This window comes from Chrysochloris asiatica, unplaced genomic scaffold (genome assembly GCF_000296735.1).
Source record: "Chrysochloris asiatica unplaced genomic scaffold, ChrAsi1.0 scaffold00192, whole genome shotgun sequence".
Taxonomy (NCBI): Eukaryota; Metazoa; Chordata; class Mammalia; order Afrosoricida; family Chrysochloridae; genus Chrysochloris; species Chrysochloris asiatica.
This window is the reverse complement of record NW_006408710.1, coordinates 4,965,271-4,986,859: the sequence shown is the minus strand read 5'-3', so window position 1 is coordinate 4,986,859 and position 21,589 is coordinate 4,965,271. Positions and strand designations below refer to the sequence as shown.

Genomic DNA, 21,589 nt, shown 5'->3' with positions numbered 1-21,589 from the left:
CCCCTCCCACCTTCCAGACCCTCAGCTCGTCTTCCCAGGAGCAGTTCCTGGGGGCAGTCACCAGGACCCCCAATCCAGCCGCTGCCTCCTCCCCTCCTCACTCCCTCCTCTGGCCCTTTCCTGACTCTTCTCCTGGGTCCTAGAAGGGAAACTGTGTATAGGGGGCCAGCCTGCGGTTTCTGCTCTTTATCCCCTCCTGTTCATTTGTCCTGGTCCCCAAGACTCAGTGTCCTTGTACTGTTGCTGGGGACCACCAAGACCCCCCAGAAAACAGCAGCATCACTGTCTTCTGAAGGGGGGTGATTGTCACCTCTTGTGAATGTCTACACTCCATGTTGGAAATAAGGAACATGAGAGAATGCTCTCCAACCTCCCACTCTCCTAGGAAGAGGGGTCCAGTTCAGTGAGGGTCTTGGAGGGGAGTATAGTAGGGCTTTGGGGAGGGAGCTGGCGAGCCCTGACTTCTTTCACCCTCTTTCCTCATCTCCCACTCTAGACCCCAGTCTTAGACGCCCACGGCGGCCATCACAAGCGATAGACAGAGATATATCGAGCCTTCTAGTTCTTGAGGCTGTAAGTCTGAATCGGTGTCAGCCATGCCTGTTTCTTCCCAGTGTCTGCCAGGCGTCCTTGGTGTGCTGACATTGTGTGCTTGTTTGTAGACAATCCTCACCTGGAATCTGTTTGCCTGGAATGTGTGCCTGCTCTTTTTACAAGACCTGGCTCAGAAGCGATAGCTTTAGAACCCATCCTACTCTGGTATGGTTTCACTAACATAACAAAGTCCCTGTTTCCAAACAGGGGTCAGGGCTTCCATATTCCTCCTGGGGGATGCAATTTCATCCAGACCAGCCCCCATGCTCCTAGGCCAGCTCAGAGCTTGTCTTTCTGAGAGGCCTTCCCTGGAGACCCTAAATCCATTCTCCCTCTGACCCCAGCCACTAGCCACTTGTTTCCTCCATCATCTTGTCCATAACATCCTGTCTTCCCCATTACCTACCCACTTTGACATCCTGCCTGTTGTTTCTTGGGACACCCTTTCCACTCTCACTGTCAAGTCGATTCCAATGCGCAGAGACCCTATAGGATAAGTAGAACTGCCCCAGAGGCTTTCCAAGGCTGCCGCTTGCCTTTATGGACGCTGACAGCCGCATCTTTCTTCTGCGGAACAGCTGGGGGATTCAAACTGCTGAGCTCTCGCTTCACAGCCAAGTGTTGAACTCCAGTCATACCAGGGCTGCCCAGATCCGGTGTGCACACCGTAAGCCCCTGTCCACCATGTGGGTAGCATCCTTGTCCTCCAGCTCCTGCTTCCCTCTTGGGGTGCTGTGTAGGCGGTCCCGAGGGGCAGGGAAGGGGCTCCTTGAGCTTGAGTGGGTGCTGCTCTGCTCCTCCTCCCCATCCATAAAGGTACTCGATCCAACAAAACCCTTGGCCCCAGTTCTTCTGGAGGAATTTACTCAAAGCTCCCTGGTGGTTCTGTGGAGCTGGGGTGAGGGACACAGATGAGCCTGGTGTCTCTGAGCTGCAGCAAGTGCTAGGGGAAGAGCAGAGGATGCCAAGGGCGGTACAGGAGCCACTTGTCTCTTTGACCCTAATTTCACCAAGGAAGTCCCCAGGTGTGCAAACGATTATGTGCTGCTCATTGTTGGCTGAAAGGTTAGTGGTTCATCCCTGCTTAGAAGCGAAGATGGCGAGACGAAGTCTCTCACACTTAGGACATGTTGTCAGGAGGGACCAGTCCCTGGAGAAGGACATCATGCTTGGTAAAGTAGAGGGTCAGTGAAAAAGAGGAAGATCCTCAATGAATGAGGTCCACCCAGAGACACCTTGGGTGTCAGAAAGGTCTGACAATTTACTTCCCCAAAATCAGCCATCAAAAACCTGGTGGGGATGCAGTTCTTTTCTGACACATACAGTCTCATCGTGGGTCAGAGTAGATGCTGCAGCAAGTGGCTGAATTCTCCAAACCCTCACTCCTTCTAGTTCATCCGAGCTCGATGGGAGAATGTGTAGACCACAGTTGATACCTTGTTCAGCAGACTCACCAAGTCGAGACTCTTCTGGAAGAAGAGTAAGACATCTCCCGTTGTCTAGGACAAAATCTTGAGTCGCCCAGAATGAAACACTGTTGAGTCCTACACCATCATCATTGGTGGATCTAAATCTACTGTTGATTTACTTGTGTTTCCTAAACTCAAACCAAGCACTGGATTAGTTCCTGAAATCATCTCTCCAGAGAAAATACAGTTAGGATTCTGTGAGCCTCTGATTACATTTCATCAACCTATCCATTGATAACCTTGTCTTATGTGCATTTCTGTTTAAAGAGACCTTGTTGAATATATTTCATACTGTGGCACTGTCAGACCAGCACTAGATTGTGAACCAGAAGGTTGACAGTTCAAATCCACCAGCTGCTCCTCTGAAACCCTATACAAGGTCCTTAGGAGTCAGAACTGACTGGGAGGCATTTCACAACAGCAACATATTTAATAAGGAAGACCAAAGAAAAATGGACACCTTTGAAATGAAGTGTTGAGGAATGTTGAATACACCATGGGCTCTGAGAAGATCAAACCAATCTGTCTTGAGCCACAATACTCCTTAGAAGCCAGCATGGTGAGACTTCATTTCACATACCTGGGATATAGTATCAGAAGGGACCAGCCCCTGGAGAATGACATCATGCTTGTAAAATAGAGGGTCAGTGAAAAAGAGGAAGACCCCCAATGAGATGGATTGGCACAGTGGGCTCAAACATGAAATCTATCAGCGTGGTGCAGGACCAGACAGTGATTCATTCTGTTGTGCATCGTTGTTGTTAAGCGCCATTGAGTCGGTTCCAACCCACAGTGACCCTGGACAGGGTTTCCAAGGAGCAGCTGGTCAGCTTGAACCTCCGACCTTGTGGTTCAAACTGACTTTGCAGTCTAGCGCATTAACCCACAGCACCACACTAGGACTTCGTAGAGTTGCTATAAGAGTTGCTATGAAATCCGCTCACCAGCACCCAACAATGTTTACTATATATCGTTCCATGTATTGACATTGAACTCAAGGCTCACAGCTCTGTAACTTATGTCTCAAGCAAGCTCATCTCGAGATACACACGGATTTTCTCCACAAAGCACTTGGTGGCCATTGTAAAGAGCAAGGTGGCCCCCACAAAAGCACAAGAATGCACTAAATAGATGAGAAATAGGACATGTGTTTACAGGTGAGCCTTCTCCTAGGCAGCAAACCACCTTGTTTAGCCCCAGCTGAGAATGTGTACTTTGTGTGACTCAGATGGTTTGCTGCGTGGGGCATGTACACGTGCCTTGAGTATTGATTTGGGACTTAAACATGCATTTTAGGGCCTAGGCAAATTTGGAGATATGGAATCCGTGAATCATGAAGATCAACGGTAAGTAGCATAATGTCATACAAACTAAGTGGCAGGTCTCAGGTTGTCTTACCCTTCCACTCTGTGTGTTCTCGGCTGTCCTGGAATCCCACACTGATATGGGGATAGGATGAGGGATAGACGATCCTGCTGCCTCCTGGCCACGTACACGTGCCAAACCTGTTCTCCTTTCTCCACGCAGCTCAGCCTTCCTGGATCTTTAACCCTGAAGGATGCTTGGGGCCTCATCTGTGTAGGGACACACAGCCTGACCACAACCTTCATGTGCCCTCTTGGTCTTTCAGGAATTTGGCCATTGGAATCGGGATCCAGAACTTTCCAGAAGGCCTCGCTGTCAGCCTGCCTTTGCGAGGGGCTGGCTTTTCCACCTGGAGAGCCTTCTGGTAAGTGCTTGAGTGTGTGGGCAGCTCCAAGGCAGGATCTTGTCCAGTGTCAGGATCTGAGGGCACTTCTCTATCCCAGCTCCTCTTCAAGAATGGCCTCCTGTGGCCTGGAGCATGTCTGGATGGACAAACACCACCAACAATGTCAAACCTGCACTTACCTGATCTCCTGGCCCTCACACTTCTCATGTTAGTGGCCAGTAAGTTGGCTCCAGTTCACGATGACCCAGTGGACATCAAAACGAAAGGTCACCCACTTGCCCGTCATCTTTGTGATGGATGTTATGGCCTAATCCATCGTTTAGAACACTGATACTCTGAGCACCTTCCAACCTGAGAGGCTCATCTCCCAGCACTCTACTGGACAATGCTCTGTTGTCACCCCTCAGGTTTTCATTGACCATGTTTCAGTAGTAGATCTCCAGGTCTTTCTTCCTAGTCTCTCTTTGTCTGGAAGCTCCGCTGAAACCTGTCCACCATGGGTGACCCTGCTGGCATTTGAAATACCTTTATCATAATGACATGCAAACCACCACTTTATAACAAACTGGCAGGTGGATGATGGCACCTTATACATATGCCAGCCTAAATAGAATGTGCACTACTTCAAGAGCCCCCCAGCACAGCCATACTTTGCCCAGTCAGTGTTAGTTAGACTGTCCCCTCCTTAGGTAGGAGAATCGAGGTAGACTTCCTTATGTATAATCTGCATCTCTAGTAGTGTAGTGGTTATGAGTCGGGCTGCTAACCACAAGGTCAGCAGTTTGAAACTACCAGTCATTCTGTGAGAGAAGGATGAGGGTTTCTGCTCCCATAAAAATTTATAGCATCGGAAACCCTATTCAGGGTCGCTATGAGTCGGAACCGACACCACGGCACACTACCTACCAACAATAATATCAACCTGCATCTCAAGGGCTTTAGCTCCGGTTCCTATTGTCACAGTCTGTCTCCGAGATCCAGACCTGTGCTGTTGTTGTTGTGTGCTGTCGAGTCACTCCCAACTCGTAGGACTGCCCCCGAAGGGTTCCCAAGACTATGGTCTTTATAGGAACAAACCATCAGGTATTTTCTATCCCCAAGTTGCTGGTGGACTTGAACCGCCGTTCTTTTAGTTATCAGCCATCAGTCTCCATATACCTTTATAGCTCCTGTCACGGGCCGTACACACACACACTCACTCACTCACTCTCTGCAGACCAGGACTGTGTCAATAACACGGTGACAACAATGACTATGGAATTCATACCGAGTGCCATCACTTTCCCCAAAGACGTTCCTTTTCGCTCCTTAGTGTGACCTGCTCAACATCCCGGGCCAGGAGCATCTCCCCCGAGTTACCTGGCTCATTCTGAGGGTAGAAATCTCACCTTTTGCCACTCAACCTGGGGCTCAGGGCTTCAGAACATCCCACGGTTACACTATCCCTACTCTACAATGTCCATTATTATAGAGTAGACGTTGAATATCATGTTGTTGTTAAGTGCTGTTGAGTCAGTTCCACCTCATAGCAACCCTGTATGGGATTTCAAAGAGGCGGCTAGGGGGTTTGATCAGCCAGCCTTGTGGTTAACAATCCAATGCTTATCCTACAGTGCCACACAGGACTCCTAATATCACTGTAATCGATTCCCAGTGTTGTTATTATATTATTAATTTAATGCTTAAGTAAGAAACAGTATTCTAATAAGAACATGGAAAAAATGGCTAGTGAGAACAATTTAAAAATACCTTCTGTTTCATACAGTGGGTTACGTGTTGGGCTGCTAAACCAAAGGTCAGCAGTTTGGACCCTCCAGCTGCTCCGAGGGAGGTTCTGGTGGGTCCAACCTCCCGTGAAGGTTCATGGTCACGGTGGACCACAGGGAGCCGTTCTGCTCTGCCCTGGAGGGTTGCTGGGATTTGGGATCACCTCGTTGGCAGTGGCTTTAGTTTGAGGCTATTTCTTAAGGCCCCTGACTCTCACTCTTGCACAGACCTTGGTGATTCCATGTCTGTAATCTACAGAGTAGAGGCTCTGGGTAAGGGCCGGCATGCTGACTGGTCCCAGAGAGTTTGGGGAAATGTGAATCCCCTGGGCCCAAGCCGTGACTGTTATTTCACACAGTAGAAGTACCCGGGTAGGAAGGGGTAGGACATTTGTGGTCAGTGTCCAGGCCCTGGCTTAAAGATTTTCTTTTTCTCACTCCACTCTGAGCTTGATGTTGAACCCACTTTTTCTTGAGGTAAAGTCTAGACCAGGAGTTGTACAGACCAAAATGCTGCAGGGCCTGCTGGCCCAGACCCCTAGGCCCGGGAAGCCACATGGCAGTGGCTCCTGCAGAGAATTCTATAGTGAAAACCATCTCTCCCCTCTGCTGCCCATCTATCTACAGGCCAGGGAGAAGCAGAGAGGGTGGGACACGTCCTCATTAACTTCCTGCCATCTGGGAGGTTGGACAGAGATGTGTCTCACACCCATTTTACAGATGGGTCAATCAAGGTTAACTCTAAGGGAACAGGGGAAAAGTGTCTCAACTTTTCATCAGTTGGGGTCGCTCCCTTAATTCACAATGACCCCAAAGCACAGTGGAATGAAACGTGCCTAGTCCTGGGCCAGCCCCTGATGGATTGTAGATCATAGAGTTTTCATTGGCTGATTTTCAAAGAGGTTGCCAGGCCTTTCTTCCTGGTCTATCTTAATCTGGACACTCCATTAAACCCTGTTCAGCATCCTAGCAAACACACAAGTGTGTAGGGACAGACCTGTGCATGAGGTGCATTGAGTCTCCCTCATGGAAAATGAGAGTCCTCCCACTGACCCACGACTGTCCTCTTATCCAGTCTGTGGCTCCCATAGGACTCAGGTAGTGGGGTCCCAGTGCTAGCTGATCAAGGGGGCTGCTGGTTTAATCAAGACTTGTTTCACATCCAGCTACAGACACCCACTCACACTAGCTCAAATAAGGGGCTGTGTGTTAAAGGGAGAAAACGCCCCCTTAATCCAAGATCAGGGACACACCTTCGATATGCACAAAGCCAGGTGGCTCTTCCCCTTCAACAGGTGCTGGGTGGGTACAGTTTCTTTATAAAAGGTATGACTGCAGGTGGACCCCCCAGCATGCCAGGCCCCTCTGTCCTTGGAAAATACCTAATCAATTGTCCTAATGATCAAAAGACAATGTGGACACGAAAGTGATAAACAGAAAAGAACATGCTGTTTACCCACACAATAGAGTCCTGGTGTGATGCTGTCAGATAAGCCCTGGACAGAAAGTTTGGTTTGAACCACAAGGTCGGCAGTTCAAACTCACCAGCTACTCCTCGGAAACCCTATACAGGCTCGCTATAAGTTGGAACCGACTCAATGGCACTTAACATGCACACACAATGGAATATGAGTTGTTCTGATCCGTGCTACAACCTCAGTGTTATTGTTTGTTGTTATTAAGTGCCATCGAGTTGGCTTCAACACAGAGCAACCCAGTATAGGATTTCTGAGGCTTTAAATCTTCACAGGAGCAGACAGTCTCATCTTTCTCCCTCGGAGCGGCTGGTGAATTTGACCCGTTATTCAGCTGATGAGAAAAGCAGTCATTAAGGATCACATATTGTCTGGTCCATTTCTATGAAATGTCCTGAGTAGGCAGATCTATATAGACAGAAGCCACATCAGTGGTTGCCAGGAGCCGAGCAGGAGGGAGGAAGAGGAGGAACTGCTAATGGATGCAGGGCTTCCATTTGGGGGGATGACAATATTCTAGAATCAGATAGCGGTGACAGTTGTATACACTTATGAATATATGCAAAGTCACTGAATTGTACTTTTTCAGTGGGTGTGTTGTATGGTATGTGCATTATTTCTTTGTAGGAAACTTGAAACTCTGAAAGAAATGGAGGGAGGGAAATTACTGTAGTTGTTTGCTAGAGGTGTGGGGAAGGACTATAAAGGATGCATGGTATGAAATAAAATGAGCCCATTTTCTAAGCTTCGGTCAGCAGTCTGGGCATCTCCCCTGTCTCCGCAGGTACGGGCAGCTAAGTGGCATGGTGGAGCCCCTGGCTGGTATCTTCGGTGCCTTTGCTGTGGTGTTCGCCGAACCCATCCTCCCGTATGCTCTGGCCTTTGCTGCTGGGGCCATGGTCTATGTGGTCATGGATGACATCATCCCAGAAGCCCAGACCAGGTAGGAGAGCCCGCTCCTCCTCTGTCCCCACCCAGCCGCACCCTTCTTCATTTCCACCTCACCCCAAGATCACATCTGCCCCCTCTTCAACTGCACTCCCCACATGAAAAAAAAGAGGGGTCAAGAGCCAAGACCCCTGCCCGCTCTCAGGGAAAGACAAGTTGCCGTGGAGCCAAATCCAACTCATGGTGGCCCCACGTGAGTTGTGCCCCACAGGGTTTTCAACGGCTGATTTTTCAGAAGTCAATAACCAGGCCTTTCTTCCGAGGTGCCTCTGGGTGGACTCGAATCTTCAACCTTTCATGTAGTCCCAGAGCACATTGACTGTCTGAACCACCCATGAGCTCCCCCACAGATGCCCATTTTTGTATACTGTCTCTTGGTCTTTTCAGGATTTTCTGGGGCTGGAGTCAGAGGAGACATGTACTTTTAAATGTTAGCCAGAGCGATCCATACCAGTGGTCTTCTCCCTTGATGGTCCTAGGGTCCTCTGTTAAAAGGACGCTTTCTGCTTCCTTAAAGATTTACAGCTGCAGAAACACTATACGGACAGAGTTACTATGAGTGGGAATCGATCCCACGGCACACCACCACCACCATCACCATTCTGTTCTCCACTGGAACTGGACATTGTAAAGGATGCTCTGACGTCTAAACATGGTTTCAGAATGCACTGAGGTCTTCACTTTTCTTTCCCGTTTCCCTCCTAGTGGTAATGGAAAACTGGCGTCCTGGACCTCCATCCTGGGATTTGTGGTGATGATGTCCTTGGATGTTGGCCTTGGCTAGAGCTGAGGTACTTCCGACTCCAGGAAAGGCAGCGTTTGGAGCAGCAGTGATTGGCTTCTGTGGAACCACAACCCTCTTACTTGTCATTAAAACATTCTACCTTTCTTTCCTCCCCATCTCATTATCCTGATTGATTCTGGTTATAATCTGACCCTTTTTGCTCTTCTTTTTGAGGGAGACTTTGGTTTTATTTGGAATTTCAAGGTGTCATGGAATAACAGATTTTTGTTTGCGTTACTGCTGTAGAGTCAATTATGCCCCTCCCCGCCTTTCCAAATATGTGTTGTAAATCCTAATTTCTATGCCCATTTGGGCCTGGGTTGCCTTCACTGATGTTAAGGAGGCAAGATGAGTGTAGGATATATCCTTGAGTCAGTCTGTTCTGAGATATAAAAGAGATTGAACAACCTAAGCAGACAGAGATGGGGGAAAGACGCCAAGACACATGAAGGTCTCCACGGAGCCAGGAAACAGAAGCTGGGGAGATAGGGACTTCTCTCTAGGGCCGACACAGAAACAAAGACTTGCCCTAAAGTCAGCACTCTGATGTGGACTTCCAGCCTTCTAAACGTCTGCTTATTAAAGCCTGTGGCCTTTCTGATCCAGCAGCTCCAGAGAACCAAGAAAGCCACTGATGGACTCTGGTTCATGGGATGATGGAAGGCATTCGGCTAGAGAGAGACTCTGCTTCCGGACCCTGGATCTCCCTTGCTAGACTCAACAGCAACTCCTCAAAGACTCCCAACAGCACCAAGCCACCGAAGGACATCTCCTCAGTATTTTTACCTAATCACTCAGAGCAGGCTGGCCAGGGTGTCTCTCTGTCCCTGTCCCCGCCCCTCCCCCTCTCCCTTCCCTCCCCCCCTCCCCCCACAACTCCCCATCCCTCGGATCCTTCACTGCTGGTCTTTTGCTCATTTAGACCAGAACTGGAGCATCATGGATGTAACAAAATACTTCCCAAGGCCCTGCTGGTTCAAGCAGCAACGCTCTTTTCTCTAGTTGCCAAGAGAGTGAAATTGGACAGACTGTCTCTCTCTGGGTCTCTCTGTCTCTCTTTGTAAGGCAAAGATTGATATTGTTGACATTAAGGGAGTTGAGACAGCTAAACACACAGTAAGAGTCCTGGTGTGGTGCCATAGGCTAAACGCTGGACTGCTAACTGCAAGGGCAGTCATTCAAACCCACCAGCTGCTCCTCAGAAACCTTATACAGGGTCATTGTGAGTTGGGACCAACTGGATGACCTTTAATAACAACTACAAACACACAGTAAGCTCTGTGACAAGAGGATGCAGTATAGCTTTACCGTTGACCCCGGTTCTCTGTGGGTGGGAAAGTGGATTCCAAGAACATTCTGTATGATTTCTGAATCTTCCAAATCTTCTATTTATTTTAATAAGAATATGAGTCTTCATTTCTATAAAAGCCTTGGGAACACGCTTTCTTGGAAATTTCTCTCTCTCAAACCCTTTCTTCAGCTATGGAAGAAGTCATTTCAGCAGAAGACTTTTGGGACCTGCTATGCGTCATTCTCTGTGGACCATTTGGTGTCTTGTATACTGACTCAGAGCTATTAAGCTACAATAGACTCGAGGAAGTTTGGCTGGAGAGCTTAGGTTGGGAAAAGAAGAAAGGGATAGAAAAAGAAGAGATATCTTAACACTTCCCTTTCAAAATCAATTTTAGGAGAGAATTAGACTAGAAGCCAACCTGCTCTTTCATACACTAGCTTCTGTCTGCTTCAAAGACTCCACTGAGGCAGGTAGCCGAGAGTTAGAAATCATAACATGATGTTCAAGGCCGTCCCTCTGTGTTTACATGCTCAGTTACTTCCAAGAGTGACTCTCCTGCTCCATACCCACTTTAGGACCCCAAGGGCCAACCTTGTGCCTGGATCTACATACGTTCTTCCGAAGCACTGATGATCAAAATTGAAAACACATTCAGAGCTTTGATTGGTTGCAATGAACTGGTTTGATGGGTGGTGTGTATGTGTCTGTTTCATTTTTATGTCTTCATTTATAGTTCTACCTAATGCAAATTGTTCTTTTTGATGGACAAGACCTCATAACTGTGATTAATATCAATAAAGACGATGTCATTGTGAATGACCCGCATGTTGAGTTCTTCTCAAAACCACTTCTTTACAGGGATGATAAAACAAGAGTTAACAAAACTGTGGGTTAAGAACTGAACTGCAAGGTTGGTTTGAACTGCAAAGTCGGTGGTTCAAACTCACCAGTCACTCCTTGGAAACCCCATACAGGGTTGCTAAGAGTTAAAACTGACTCGGTAGCAACATTACCCCTACCCAGAATCAGTAGTACCAGAAGAAAGAGCTTGGATGAGAGGACTGCTTAGTTCTTGGTCGCAAATAACAACATCCAGTTCTAACTTACTTAAACAGCAAAAGGATTTAATGGAAGCCTTAACGGAACTTGACTTGGAAGGAGAGGTGGCTTACTTCTGACTGTTTAGTCACTGAAAAGCCTTATGAATAACAGTGGTTACTACCCATTTATCTGTCTGTCCTACTGTGGTGGCCTGCATGTTGCTGTGATTCTGGAAACTATGCTACTGGTATTGTAAATAACGGCAGGGTCACCCATGGTAGACAAGTTTCAGCAGAGTTTCCAGATTAAGACAGACATGAAGGAGTTTGTAGGATCTGCAGAAGAATCAGGTTGGAAAATGGGTTGGATCCCATGATGTGAGAGTCTTGGGTCTATGAATAGATCACTCATAGTGATTCTTAAGTTTGTTCCATACTTTTTCCCTACCTCTGGTAGCGTAGTGGTTACGAATCGGGCTGCGACCCGCAAGGTCAGCAGTTCGAAACTACCAGCTGCTCCGCGGGAGAAAGATGAGGCGATCTGCTCCCGTAAAGATTTACAGCCTCGGAAACCCTTTTCAGGGTCGCTATGGGTCGAAACCGACTTGACGGCACTTAACAACAACAACAACCGTCACTAGACACCAGTACCACCACTGAAGATGCTGCCCTTCAGGGCTACTACCACCATGAACATGAACTCTAAACTGACCTTCAGTCTTTGTCTACTGACTCCACGTCCTACGTTCTGGGCAGTAGTGTCTGGCTGGCAGAGCTTCAATCTTATGTCCAGGAACTAGCTTGTCTTGACGCTTACCAAGACTCACACAATAATGGAGGTTTTCCAAACGTAGGAAGGAGTTCAGATGGTAAAGATCCAGAAGATGGAATTAAAAAAACTTTATTACAGCTTCACTTGTCTGCTGTTCAACATCGACATATGTTCTAAACATGTAAATAGAAACATTTTAAGGTGGAATTCTTGCTCAGATAAAGACGATATCCCCAAATGTAATTCACCCCCTGTCCAAAGGGATCAATGCTTTGTCAATCTCAGTACCCAGAGTATCTGAGGATGGTCCATTTGCCTTCCAGGTGAGTCAAAATTCCAGCTCATTGTTATGTGACCTAAGGGTTAATATAGAAAGTTAGCTGTAATCAGTCACTGTAGATATAATAGAATGAATACTGGGAATGAAATGGAAATGCAACTGATTAAAACATGAAATATCCACGTGGTATTAGTTCCTTGTGACCACACTAACAGATTACCATAAGTTTAGTGACTTAAAACAAGAATTTATCCTCTTACAACTCCTGGAGGTCCCAAGTTCTCCAAATCCTCCCTAATATCTCCATTCCAGGTCTCTGGGCCCGACCCTTTCCTCATTCATGTTTCAGTTTTCTTTGGAACCAACATAGAAATTCAGCCAGTCCCCAGAATCAAAAATTTGCATTGAGCTTTCTATTTTCTCCACTTAATGGGTATAAGAGGTAAGAGAATTTTTTTAAAGAATTGTCATAGAAAGTCTAAAGTTCCAATCTGTTCTCTGAACTGTTGGATCTTTTGAGCTTGTCAGTGTCTCTTTTTCTGTGTCCAGTGGCTCAGCTCTGTTGAACATCACCATCCCTCAGTTTCCTGTCCGTGACTTTGTTTGATAGCAGAAGCAACTCATTCCTTCAAAACTTTTCTTTTAATACTCACTTCATTCCAGACGGATTCCAAGCAGTATTTGAATTAGCTGCTTCGCTATAGCCTGTTAGTATGAAGCCAGATTCACATCTCCATTGTCTTGAAAAGATGATTCCATTTTCCCATGAACTTTTTGATGACCCTTTGTCTTAGCTCAATTTTCTCTATAACCTCAGTCCAGCCAGATATCAAAACCAGGATCTTTGGTTTTCAGAAGGACTTGCTAGCTTCTGCTGTCGGTTCCGACTCACCGACCTTGTATAGGGTTTCCTAGGAGCGACTGGTGAGCTTGAACCGCCTACCTTGTGGTTCAAACCGACCTTATAGTCCAGTACATTAACCCACAGCACCACAGCAGGACTCTGTTAGCTTCTAGCAACTACCAAACCAAAATTGGTATCCATCAGGGCTCCTGGGTGCACTGAACGAGAATGAACCTCACGGGAAGGGTGTTATAAAATCTCACAACACTGACTGAAATGCAGAAACATCAGGGTTGGGGGGGTAAAGATCCAGGAGGAAGACATCTGTGTAGCTCTCCCACCAGGTACTTTCCACCTCCATGGCACCCCCGCTGGGGAGAGACACCACCAGTGAATCACCAGGTGTCTTAGTACTGCCGCAGCACAAATACCGCAAGTGGGTGTCTTCAAAGAACTGAAATGCATTGATTGCCTCACAGTTTTTCCTGAGGTTAAAAGTCCAAGTCAGCTTCCAGCTATGTGAATGCCATCCTTGCAGATAGTCCCAGTTGGCCCATAGCTCCTTGGCCTGTAGAAAATCCTCCCATGGCTTCTGTCTCCCCTGTGTATGCGCGCGCACTAAATCTGGTCTACTCTGCTCATTTTAGAACCCAGAAGTGATTTGACGTAGAACCCACCCGACTGGTGTATGATCTAATGGACCTAACAAAGAAAACCCTGTTTCCAAACAAGATCACTTACATAGGAATGGAGGTTAGGATTCCAACAGCCATTTTGGGAGTTGTTATTGTTGTGAAGTGCCGTCGAATCGGTTCCAACTCATAGCGACCCTGTATAGGGTTTCCGAGGAGCAGCTGGTGGGTTTGAACCGCCAACCTTGTGCTTTACAGTCCAGTGCTGTAGAGACACAACTGAATCCATAGCTGCCTTGTTGACTTTGCACTACCTGATCCATACTCAAAGTTTTGAGCAGAGTCATTCGATGGACAGATTTTTACATTGTCTGTCCATGTTGTACTTATGGAAACGTAGCTAGACACATGTGCTTCCATAGGAGAACATGAGATCCCACTGTAGATTCTACCTAGACAACAGGGACAGGCTCAGATTGAGGTATGGATCACAAATAAAGGTCCCCTTTATAAAGAACAGCATGCCCCACCCCACCCCCAACACACCATCTTATCCAACAGGTCTGTGTGCTCTTCTATCAATCCTTCCCACCATCTGGGCAAAATATGCAAATACCAAGTTTGGCCCTTCCTTCTCCTGAGCTCATCTGAGAAGCACTTGCTTCAAACCTCATCCACCCCAGAATAAAGTCTCCCTTCCCTTGAAATCTGGAGGCTTCCAAGCCAGCCTGTACAGTTACATAGAATTTACAGTCATTTCAACTGTTTAAGGGCTCGGTTCACTGAAGACGTAGGTAAGCATCCACGTGTGTTGAGAAATTCCCACATTCATCAAGCAGAGACCACCAGCAGCCACCAGATGGTTAGCACGATGGAAGAGAAGATCCAAGATGAACAAAGAAAATATTTGAGACCAAAAGAAGAGTCAGCAACTCAGGAACCTGAAGAAAAAGAAAATATCATTTAATTAGCAGCTAGAAATTTCTAGAGAAAGCGTCTAGAAATGATCACACCAATATAAATGCGATAAATAGAAAGTGAGGAATCAGAGGATCAGCTGAGGAAACCGGACAAAGGTGTAAAAATCTTGCTCAAGCACACGCTGCAGATGTTGATTCGGAGCTCTGGGCCTGACTTTGTCCGAGTCCGAAGCTCAGATTGTGGGCCATTTGTTGGATGAGTTTCATCTGCCCTTTCTGCCTGCCTCACACCAGGGTTTGCAGAATTTTTAAAACATGTTTTACATATGGTTTTAATGAGTCTCAGAGCGCTACATCAGAGCCACCTATTCACCCAGTGCCAGCGAGTGGGTTCTGACTCATCAGGACGCTAAAGGACAATAGAACTGCTTGGGATTTCCAAGATTGTAAATTCTTAAGGGAGCAGATAGCCTCATCGTTCTCCCAAGGAGTGACTGGTGGAGTTAAACTGCTAATCTTGTGGCCCAACACTTAACCCATGGTGCCACCAGGCTCCTAGAGTCACTTGTTAAGTGCTGTCAGGTTGGTTCTGACTCATAGCGACCCTGTATATGTTTCTGAAGAGCGGCTGATAGGTTTGAACCATCAACTTGGCAGTTAGCAGTCCAGTTGTTACCCTACAGCGCCACACTGTTGTTGTTAAGTGCCATCAAGTCCCTCTGACTCATAGTGACCCCATGGAGGGTTTCCGAGGAGCGGCTGGTGAGTTTGAACCACCAACCTTGCAGTTTAGTTTATTAACCCGCAGTGCCACTCCAGGACTCCACAGCACCCCACTGGTGGTGGTTATGTGCCGTGGAGCCGGTTCCGACTCATAGTAACCCTGTACTGGGTTTTCGAGGCTGTAAATCTCTATGGGATCAGAAAGTCTTATCTTTCTCCCACAGAACAGCTGGTAGTTTCAAACTGCTGACCTTGTGGTTCACAGCCCACTACGCTACCAGAGCTCCTTCTGTTGTTGTTGTTATGTGCCATGGAGCTGGTTCCGACTCATAGCGACCCTGTACAGGGTTTCCGAAGCTGTAAATCTTTATGGGAGCAGAAAGCCTCATCTTTCTCCAGTGGAACAGCTGGTAGTTTCGAAGTGCTGACCTTGTGGCTCACAGCCCGATTCGTAAGAACCATCTAAAAATGACCCATGCTCACATAGCCCAGAGAGTCTGACTTAATCAATAACAAAGCTCCCCTCCGGAATCAAAAAGCCCGCTGCAGTCCAGAGGATTCTGACTCACAGTGCTACTACTGTTGTAAAGTGCTGTCGGGTTGGTTCCGACTCATAGCGACCCAGCAGAGGGTCTATAGGACAGAGTAAGTGTGCCCCTTTGCGTTTCCAAGATTGTAAATCCTTTCAAGAGCATGCAGCTGCTTCTTTCTCTTGAGGGGTGACATTTCCTTTTAGCCACCCAATGTGCTTAACCCACTGTGCCACCAGGAATCCTTAAAGTCCCCCCCAGGTGATGAAAATGTGCGCCTTGATTGAAAACCTGTACGTACTTATGCCAAGGGTGTGCCTAACAGGCACGCACAAAAGCAGACAATTGTAAACACTTGTGACCAAAGCCCCAGGTAAGGGGGACCCAGGGTCATAGGATGCAGAGGAAGTCTGGAGAACTCACATCATTGTTGAAGATTCTAAGCTCAAGTATCTATAGAGCTCAGGAGCCAGTAAGTAGAAGCAAGTATTTCTTTCAAAGGCCAAACACACCACTTTATTTTTAAATGTGTTTTGAGACAGTGGGAGTGAAATTTAGATACCTCCAGAATAATTTATCCAAGTGCTAGGTGCAAGTATCTCTTGTTGGCATCCCTGGAAGATGGCATACATACTTTGTGGCCCTATGAGTGTGCCTGTCAGTCTTGTGAAACAGTGAGCACAATGATCACTGTGTGTGTGTGTTACCATATTTCTCCAAAGGACAGACAAATGTGTGCATGAATGTTCATAATAGATCTATTCATACTAGCCAAAAAGGGAAAACCACCCAAATGCCCATCAGCTGATGAATGAATGAACAAAAGGTGGCATATCCATCCAATGGAATCCTGCCATTGACAAAGGAATGAAGTTCTGAGGCCTGCTACAACATGGAGGAACTTTGAAAACAGTATCTCAGTGAAAGAAACCAGACAAGAGGCCACATCTTGCAAGACTTTTAGACTACAGAAATGCAGAGAGACAGAAAGCAGGGGAGGGGTGGCCAACAGCTAGTGGAGTTGGAGAAATGAGAGTGACTTTTCATGGGTACAGAGTTTCTTCTTTATTGTTGTTAGGTGCCATTGAGTTGGTTCATAGCGACCCTCTGCATAGCAGAACGAAACCCTGCCCATCCTGTATCATCCTCACAGTGGTTGTTATGCGTGGGCCCATTGCTGCTGCCATGGTCCCAATCCATCTCGTTGGGGGTCTTCTCTTTCACTGACCTTGCACTTTGTCCTTCTCCAGGGACTGTTCCTTGTTGGTAACATATCCAAAGAATGAGAGATGAAGTCTGTCCATCTTGGCTTCTAAGGAGCACTCAGGCTGTATTTCTTCCAACACAGATTTGTTCTTCTCACAGTCCATGGTACTTTTAATATTCTCCTTGAACACCATAACTCAAATGCATTAATTCTTCTACAGTCTTCTTTATTCATTGTCCAACTTTCACGTGCATATGAAGCAATTGGAAATACCATGTCTTGGGTCAGACTCACCTCAGTTTCATTTTGTTGTTGTTGTTAAGTGCCGTCAAGTCGGTTCTGACCCATAGCGACCCTGAAAAGGGTTTCTGAGGCTGTAAATCTTTACGAGAGCAGAAAGCCTCATCTTTCTCCTGCGGAGCACCTGGTAGTTTTGAACTGCTGACCTTGTGGTTCATAATCCAATTCGTAACCACTATGCTACCAGTTTCGTTTTGGGGCTGTGAAAATATGTAGAATTAGTGGTGACAACCACTGGACTCTGTGAGGATACTAAAGATCATTGAATTATATACTTTAAAAACGTCTGCTTTGTGGTACATGAATTGTATCTCAGTAAAAACTGCATCCTGTAACATCACTGAAAAGCTTATGAATAGCAGTAAAACATTGTCTGATTAAGTGCCAGAAGGTGAGCCCTTAGGTAGGAAGGCACTGAAAATAAACTGGGAAGAGCTGCCTCCTCAAAGTAGAGTTGACCCTAACGATATGGATGGAACAAAGCTTTCAGAACCTTCATTAGCTGAAGGAGCCCAGCTCAAGATGAGAGGAAACAGCTGCACACATCCATTAATAATTGGAACCTGGAATGTACAAAGTATCAATTTAGGAAAAGTGGAAGTCATCCAAAATGGAATGGAACCTAAAGATCAATATCCTAGGCATTAGTGAGCTGAAATGGACTGGTATTGGCCATTTGGAATCAGACGATCATATAGTTTTTACTATGCTGGAAACCACGAATCAAAGGGGAGCGGTGTCGAATTCATTGATTAAAAAAAGTATCTCAAGATTTATCTTGATGTACAATGCTCTCTGTGATAGAATAATGCCCATAGGCTTATAAGGAAGACCAGGTAATACACTATTATTCAAATTTATGTACCAACCACTAAAGCCAGTGATGACAGAATTATAGAATTCAACCAAATTCTTTGGTCTGAAATTGATAGAACATGCAATCAAGATGCATTGACTATTACTCATAATTGGAATGTGAAAGTTCAAAACCAAGAGGAAGGATTAGTAGTTGGAAACCATGACCTTGGTGATAGAAACAATGCTAGAGAATGTAAGATAGCATTTGGAAAGACCAATAATGACTTCTTCATTGCAAATACCTTTTACAAAAACATAAAAGGCAACGATACACATGGACCCCATCAGATGTGATACTCAGGAGTTAAATTGACTACATCTGTGGAAAGAGACAGTAGGAAAGCTCCATATCATCAGCCAAAACAAGACCAGGGGCAGACTGTGGAACAGACCATCAACTGCTTATATGCAAATTCAGGCTGAAGCTGAGGAAAATGAAAACAACTCCATGAGAGTCAAAATATGATCTTGAGTGTATCCACCTGAATTTAGAGACCACCTAAATTTTAAGAACAGATTTGATGCGTTAGACACTAATGACTGAAGACCAGAAGAGTTGTGGGATGACATCAAGAACACCATACAGGACGAAAGCAAAAGTCATTAAAAAGACAAGAAAGGAAGACAAGACAAAAATGGATGTCAGGAGACTGCCTCACTTCTGCCTTTATGCACGGAGCTTCCAAGGATGCCAGACGCCTGACTGTCACCATGAAGTTCAGCCCCTTCATGACCTCGGACTGTAGCAAGAACCGCAAACGCCACTTCAATGCTCCCTCGCATGCGCACAGGAAGATCATGTGGTCCCGGCTGTCCAAGGAGCTGCAGCAGAAGTATACCGTGTGCTCCATGCCCATCCACAAGGACGATGAGGTCCAGGTGGTTCAAGGACACTACAAAGGCTAGCAGATTGGCAAGGTAGCCCAGGTATACAGAATGAAGTATGCCATCTACATCGAGAGTGTCCATGTGGGCATTCACCCAAGCAAGGTGGTTGTCACCAGGCTCAAACGAAACAGAGATCGGAAGAAAAATTCTTAAAAGCAAAGCCAAATCTCACCAAGTTATAAAAGAGAAAGGCAAATATAAGGAAGAACTTATTGAGAAAATGCAAGAATGAATACAGCCTGTATGGAACCACAAGTTAACCCTGGATTTCTAGCCTAGTGTGTGCTCCTTGGAAACTCTTCCAGATGACTTTAGAATATTTCATTTCCATCTTATTGTGTTATCGATGTGTGGCTCTATAAATCTTCCTTTGCAACTTTGATTGCCAATATTATGAATAAAAAATTGGAAATGTTTCCTAAACAAAAAAAGGATGTCAGAAGAGATTCTGAAACTTGCTTTTTCAGTGTAGAGAAGCTAAAATGACTAGAAGAAACAAGGAAATGAAAGAGACTAAACAAAAAAATGTCAAAGGGCAGCTCAAAAAGACAAAATCAAGTATTATAATTAAATGTGCGAAGACCTGGAGTTAGAAAATCAAGAGGGAAGAACATGTTCATCATTACTCAAGCTGCAAGAACGAAACAAACAAACAAACAAATCAAGCTTTGTCCTGGAATGTTAAAGGATTCCATTGGCAAAATATTGAATGACACAGAAAGCATCAAAAGAAGATGGACAGAATGCACAGAGTCACTGACCAAAATAATTGATTGATGTTCAGTCATTTCAAGATTGAACCGTATGATCAAAAAATCAGTGCTATCTAAGCTGCACTGAAGGCATTGGCAAAAAGCAAGACTCCATGAATTGGTGGGTACCAACTGAGTACTGCAGGTGCTCCCTCGTCTATGTCAAGAAATTGTACTTGGCCAAGAGATTGGAAGAGATCCAACTTTGTGCCCATTTCAAAGAAAGGTGAACCAATGGAATGTGGAAATCATCAAACTATATGTCTGATATCTCATGCAAGTCAAATTTTGCTAAAGATTATTTACAGTAGTACATTGACAGGAAACTGCTAGAAATTCAAGCCAAATTCAGAAGAGAATATGGAATGAGTGTTATCTTTGGTGACATCAGATGGATCTTGGTTCAAAGAAGGGAATACCAGAAACATGCTTACTTGTACTTTATTGACTATTGAATGCAAAGGCATTCGAATGTGTGGATCATAACAAATAACAGATAACGTTGAGAATAGTGAGTATTCCAGAATACTTAATTGTGCTCATGAAGAACTTGTCCATAGACCAAGAGGCACTCTTTCCAACAGAACAAAGGGATAATGATTGGTTTAAAATCAGGAAAGGTGTGTGTCAAGCTTGTATCCTTCCACTCTACTTATTCATTGTGTGTGCTGAGCAAACAATCCATGAAGCTGGATTATATGAAGAAGAATGTGACATCAGGATTGGAGAAAGACTCATTAACAACCTGCGATATACAGATAACACAAGCTTGCGTGCTGAAAAGAAAGAGGACTTGAAATACTTACTGCTGAAGATCAAAGACTACAGCCTTCAGTATGGATTGCTCCTCAATAGAACAAAAACAAAAATCCTCACCACTGGGCCAATAAATAACGTCATGATAAACAGAGAAAAGATTGAAATTGTCAAAGATTTCATTTTGTTTGGATCCGTAATGAAGGCTTATGGAAGCAGCAGTCAAGAAATCAAACATCTTGCATTAGGCAAATCGACTACAAAAGACCTCTTTAAAGCGTTCAAGAGCAATGATGTTAGTTTGAGGACTAAGTTGTTCTGCCTAACCCAAACCATGGTATTTTCAATCATCTCATATGCACGTGAAGTTATGCAATGACTAAAGAAGACCTTAGGAGAATCAATGCATTTGAATTATGGTGTTGGCGAAGAATACCATGAACTTCTAGAAGAGCAAACATAGCCAGAATACTCCTTAGAAGTGAGGATGATGAAACTTCATCTCTCACACTTTGCACATGTGATCAGGAGGGACCTCGAGAAAGACATGCCACTTAGTAAAGTAGAGGGTCGTGAAAAAGAGGAAGACCCCAACTAGATGGATTGACACAGTAGCAGCAACAATGGACTTAAGCTTAACAACTGTGAGGCTGGTGCAGGACCAGAAAGTGTTTTGTTCTGTAGTACGAGGGGTCGCTGTGAATCCCAACTGACTTGACCACATCTAACAACATCCTTTAACAATGGCTGTAAAAGTAGTAATTCAGGAAGAAAAAACAGACTATGAATACATTGAAATCTTCCAATATGTATCTTAAACCATTGTTGTGGAGTGAATCGACTCTGTGTTTGAGTAGCTCTCCATGATGTTTTCTTGACTGTGATCGTGGTTAACAGAAGCAGATCACCAGGTCTTTCTTTCGTGGTTCTGCTACCAACCTGGTGGTTAGCAGTTGAAAGCATACCTATTGCTGTTGTGAAGTGCCGTCGAGTCGGTTCCAACCCATAGCGACCCTGTATAGGGTTTCCGAGGAGCACTTGGTGAG

General features: G+C 45.6%; 1 protein-coding gene and 1 pseudogene across 2 annotated transcripts in view; both read left to right on the top strand.

The window, feature by feature from the left end:
- SLC39A11 (solute carrier family 39, member 11) overlaps window positions 1–8,747 on the top strand; it is a 426,313-nt gene extending 417,566 nt beyond the window's left edge. For both annotated transcript variants that reach the window (XM_006872299.1, XM_006872298.1), the window contains 3 exons: window positions 3,694–3,792; window positions 7,800–7,958; window positions 8,669–8,747. In XM_006872299.1, the coding sequence (XP_006872361.1) occupies window positions 3,694–3,792; window positions 7,800–7,958; window positions 8,669–8,747 (337 nt within the window). The remainder of the gene's footprint in view (window positions 1–3,693; window positions 3,793–7,799; window positions 7,959–8,668) is intronic.
- A 10,111-nt stretch (window positions 8,748–18,858) lies between these two features.
- LOC102842043 lies at window positions 18,859–19,267 on the top strand (annotated as a pseudogene).
- The last annotated feature ends 2,322 nt before the right edge of the window (window positions 19,268–21,589 follow it).